General features: G+C 57.2%; 1 protein-coding gene across 1 annotated transcript; it reads right to left on the reverse strand.

Annotated features, from left to right (window-relative positions):
• Positions 1 to 872: 872 nt before the first annotated feature.
• On the reverse strand, positions 873 to 3,330 carry LOC125538477 (cytosolic invertase 1-like). The gene is made up of 4 exons (XM_048701765.1): positions 2,675 to 3,330; positions 2,105 to 2,536; positions 1,421 to 1,982; positions 873 to 1,351 (listed from the first exon to the last, which is right to left on the reverse strand). The coding sequence occupies exons 1-4, from the start codon at positions 3,077 to 3,079 to the stop codon at positions 1,056 to 1,058; spliced, it is 1,695 nt and encodes a 564-aa protein (XP_048557722.1). The 5' UTR covers positions 3,080 to 3,330; the 3' UTR covers positions 873 to 1,055.
• Between the last annotated feature and the right edge of the window lie 599 nt (positions 3,331 to 3,929).

Here is a 3,929-nt window from a genome sequence, read left to right on the forward strand (position 1 = left end):
GGATTAACTACATTGTGGTAATGTTTTGATCTTGATGATGGGTAATGCCTGATTGATTGCGCCATAGTAACACATATGAGGTAGCAACGGTCCATCCAGGTGGACGTTCCAGAGATGACTCAGCCGGATGGGATGCACGATATCGGTTCAGATGAGTGGATTCCTTGAATAGGCTCGTGCCATCCCAAGCCTGCTAGGCCAACTCCATGTCATGGACCTACTCGAGAAGGATCTCATCGTGAGACTCAATGTGATCAAATGAACTTTCAAGAGGAGCATCTATATCATGTCTCGGGGGAGGGTATTCGATGTTCGGTGAACCTTGTTAATAAATCTCGGTGTCATGGTTAGTGTGATTGCTTGCCTACTCACTATATCGACACATATGTGCCTAAGATTTTCCAACACAACAAAATTAAATTAGGATTTAGGATAAAAGAACGGATAAACCATGAATCAACCTAACTAAAGGTCGAAATGCTCACACACACATTTTTTTTGACAAAAACTCATACACACATTGTACAACGAGGATCCATGGGAGACAGCCAAAACATGTCTTTCCAAATAGGACAACAATTGCGAATCAACCTGTGGTTGAGTTGGTTAGGTGGACATTGGTATCCCCAACCCACCAGGGTTCAAATCCTGATGCTCGCATTATTCCTGGATTTATTTCAGAATTTCCGACGATGCGCTTTCAGTGAGAGGAGACGTTCCCGTCGACGACGAGGCGCCTACGGTGACCGGCTCAGTCTCTCGGAGGTGCTCATAGGGGTAGGGTGTGCGTGTGTGCATTCATAGGGATGAGTGTATGCGCGTGTATATGAGCGCTTGTGTCTGTACTGATGCTAAAAAAAATAGGACAACAATTATGGGAAAATTCGCTTTCTAGCAATTATGTATTTTCGATAAGAAGGTAATCAATGGTGTTGAAAACAGCTTTGCTAAACCAGAAAATCAGCACGTTCTTTTTTTCCTTCCCATCCGCATTCCTGAATCCTGACCACTATCGCGTCAAGTTCGCGCCAAGTGGCATCGATCATCGTCTCATCTCACACAGTCCATGAGGCAGACCTCTTGAGCACAGGGTTCATGGCCTTGTCCTCCTCGAGGGAGATCATGCCCAGGTGGGACGGGTCCTCCAGCATCATCTTGGCCACCAGGTACCCCGCGATGGACCACGTCTGGTGCTTCCTCGCCTGCTTCCCGACGTACCGGCCGAGCTTGCCGTCGTAGTACTCCGGCCAGCTGTCCCTCGCCAGCCTCGCCTCCGCCAGATCGATCGCTCGCCTCGCGATCTTGAGCCGCCCGGTCTTGATGCAGGCCGCCGTCAGGAGCCAGATCAGCACTGCGCGAATCAAAGAATTAATGAAGTATCCATCGAGCTTCGACTTCGAGCACGTGTATAATCACTTACCAGGCCAGGAGCCTCCGTTGTGGTAGCTCCACCTGGTGTTCTTGGGGTCACAGCCGGTGACGTTCTGCCACTCGTGGCCCTCGATGGCGGGGTAGCAGATCTTGAGCGGCATCTCGCCGATGAGGTCCTCCCACCGCTCCTCAATGAGGTCCATGATGGCGCCGGCCTGCTCGGGCGTGGCGAGCGAGGCGAGGATGGCGACGCAGTTCCCCAGCGCGAACCAGCGGAAGTCCATCCTGGCGGGGCTGACGTTGCCGACGAAGTAGCCGCCGCGAGAGGGCATGAAGTCGAAGAGCCAGTCCGGGATGGACTCCGGGATGACGTTGAACTTGTTGACGGCCGTGTGGGAGTACTCCTCCGTCTTGAAGCGGTAGATGTCGTTGAGCTGGTGGAAGTCGAGCCAGAAGTAGGTCCGCATGTGGTAGCTCAGCGCGTGCAGCCGCGTCACGATCCGCTCCATGATGTCCTTGTTCCCCTCCGCCTCCGGCTTCAGCAGCAGCAGCGCGCACCGCAGCGACATGAAGAACAGGGCTTGGATCTCGATCGGGTACCCGTACACGCCCTGCCCAACACGATGATCCATCGATCGCGATCGACCACTCATTATCACTACTACATTTAATCCCAACCATTGATTCAGCAGCGACGTGTGTGTGAGGTTGACGGGAACATATTAGGACTTACCATCCGGCGATCGATCATGCAGCAGCCGTCGGCGCAGAGGAGGGTGGGGAAGGTGTCGAAGCCCTCGGCGAGGCACTGGTTCATGATGAGGCGGATGCCCTTCTGGCACTCGGGCGTCTCGGCCAGCGTGTGGTCGCCGGTGGACTTGGTGTAGGCGCGGAGCAGGATGATCCACCAGAACCCGGAGTCGGCCGGCGCCACGCGGCCGATGGCGCTCTCGCCGAAGTCCGCTGCCAGGGTGTCCACCCCGCGCTTCGGGTCCTTGAGCACCTTGAAACTCGCCGGCATGGCGCCCTCGCCCAGCTTGAACCGGTCGATCCTCTTCTCCCACCCCTGCAGCAGCAGCGTCTTGAGCAGGAAGTTCTTCACGATCTCAGGCTCCCCGTTCATCAGGAACGCCAGCGCGCTCGGCACGAAATCCCTCACGAACACCTGCTCAATCCAATGCTAACTATATTTATTTACGCCACATGTTTAACAAAATATCCAAGAGAGAACTTTACACGTGACAGCCCAAACAGGTGTGAGAAATGACACACGAGTACTGCATGCATGTCGCCGTGCCGTTACCTGGTCGTAGTTGAGGACTTCGCCGGAGGAGCTGTCGACGGCGGCGATGGTGCCGAGGGGCTGGCCCCGGAAGCAGACAAGCGAGCGCCTGAGGGCGTCCCAGGCATCGCCGACCAGCGGGTGGGGCTCGAAGGAGAGCCGCGTGGAGGAGGCGGGGGTGCCGGTGAGCGAACGGAGCCCGCCACCCGGGGAGTACATGCTCTCGTAGCTGTCCATATACCCGCCAGCGCCGCGGCCGTCCATGGCGGAGAGGTAGAGGTCGCCGAGCGAGCGATCGTCGAAGGACCGCTGCCGCTCCACGTTGATCCGCGGGCGGTGGTTCAGCAGCCGCGACAGGTCGAAGTCGTCCGTGTCCACCATGGGCGCGTGCGACGGCGTCGCCGCTCCGGCCCCCGCCGCCTCCATCTCGCAGACCGCCGCGGTCGCCGTGGCTGCGCGCCTCGAGAAAGACAAGAAGGCAAGATAGGTCGACTAGTCTAGTCGCCGCGGCACACCGTACGCGAAGCGGATACGAGTGGGAACAGACCAGACCAAAAGAGACGAGGTAGAAAGGCAGGTAGATAATATTGGAGCTCGCCGGAGTTGCGTTCCTGGGCGGTGCCGGGTGCCTGCTCTGCTGCTGGAGTATAGCTCGGCTCCGGAGTGGTACATATAGGAGTCTGGATGACGTGTGGGGACGGGAAGGGCAGCGGCCCGCGTGGCGGGGACCTATTGGGAAGCGGGACTTCGGGGTTTTCGTTTGCGGGCGCGATGGCCGAGCGGGGCTGTGGTTCGCCGGGTGCGTGCTTGGGGACTTGGGGTGGTGCCCGGTTGTCAGGGCCTACGACTGATGAGCGGTGACCAAAGTTCTGAAGTTCTGACTCGTTCCCTCAACATATTTCAGCTTGGAGGGTTTCCCGTTTGACTTGAGTTTCAAAATATCGATATATAATTTGTGCTTGAAAGTAAAGCACGACGTTTCAAAATGTAAGACATGTTGAAAGAAAGAAAAAAAAAATGCCCGTGTCGCTCATGCGGTGGCTCGGGCGGAGCCCTAGTCCGCCATCGCCCCCTCCCTGTGCCTCATGTCCTGCCGCCAGCGACGGCCTAAGCCCTTTCGGCGGGCAGCGATGGTGGAAAGCTCCCTCGTGCGCCCGCATGTTCTCTTGGTGAGGGAGACCACGCCCCCTTCCAATCCGAGTGTTGTTCCTTTCTAGCGGCCAGCGGTTTCTCCGTTGCGGTGCGGTGACCCCCCCCCCCCCCCGGGGCGCGGGGC

This window comes from Triticum urartu, chromosome 2 (assembly GCF_003073215.2).
Source record: "Triticum urartu cultivar G1812 chromosome 2, Tu2.1, whole genome shotgun sequence".
In the NCBI taxonomy this organism is placed as follows: Eukaryota; Viridiplantae; Streptophyta; class Magnoliopsida; order Poales; family Poaceae; genus Triticum; species Triticum urartu.

Bases quoted from the DNA above. Each gene is read 5' to 3' on its own strand.
- LOC125538477 (XM_048701765.1), bottom strand. From the start codon at position 3,079: ATGGAGGCGGCGGGGGCCGGAGCGGCGACGCCGTCGCACGCGCCCATG. The intron at 1,983-2,104 runs GTAAGTCCTAAT...CGTGTTGGGCAG, and splicing joins GCATGATCGATCGCCGGATG to GGCGTGTACGGGTACCCGAT. The intron at 1,352-1,420 runs GTAAGTGATTAT...TGATTCGCGCAG, and splicing joins CAACGGAGGCTCCTGGCCTG to TGCTGATCTGGCTCCTGACG.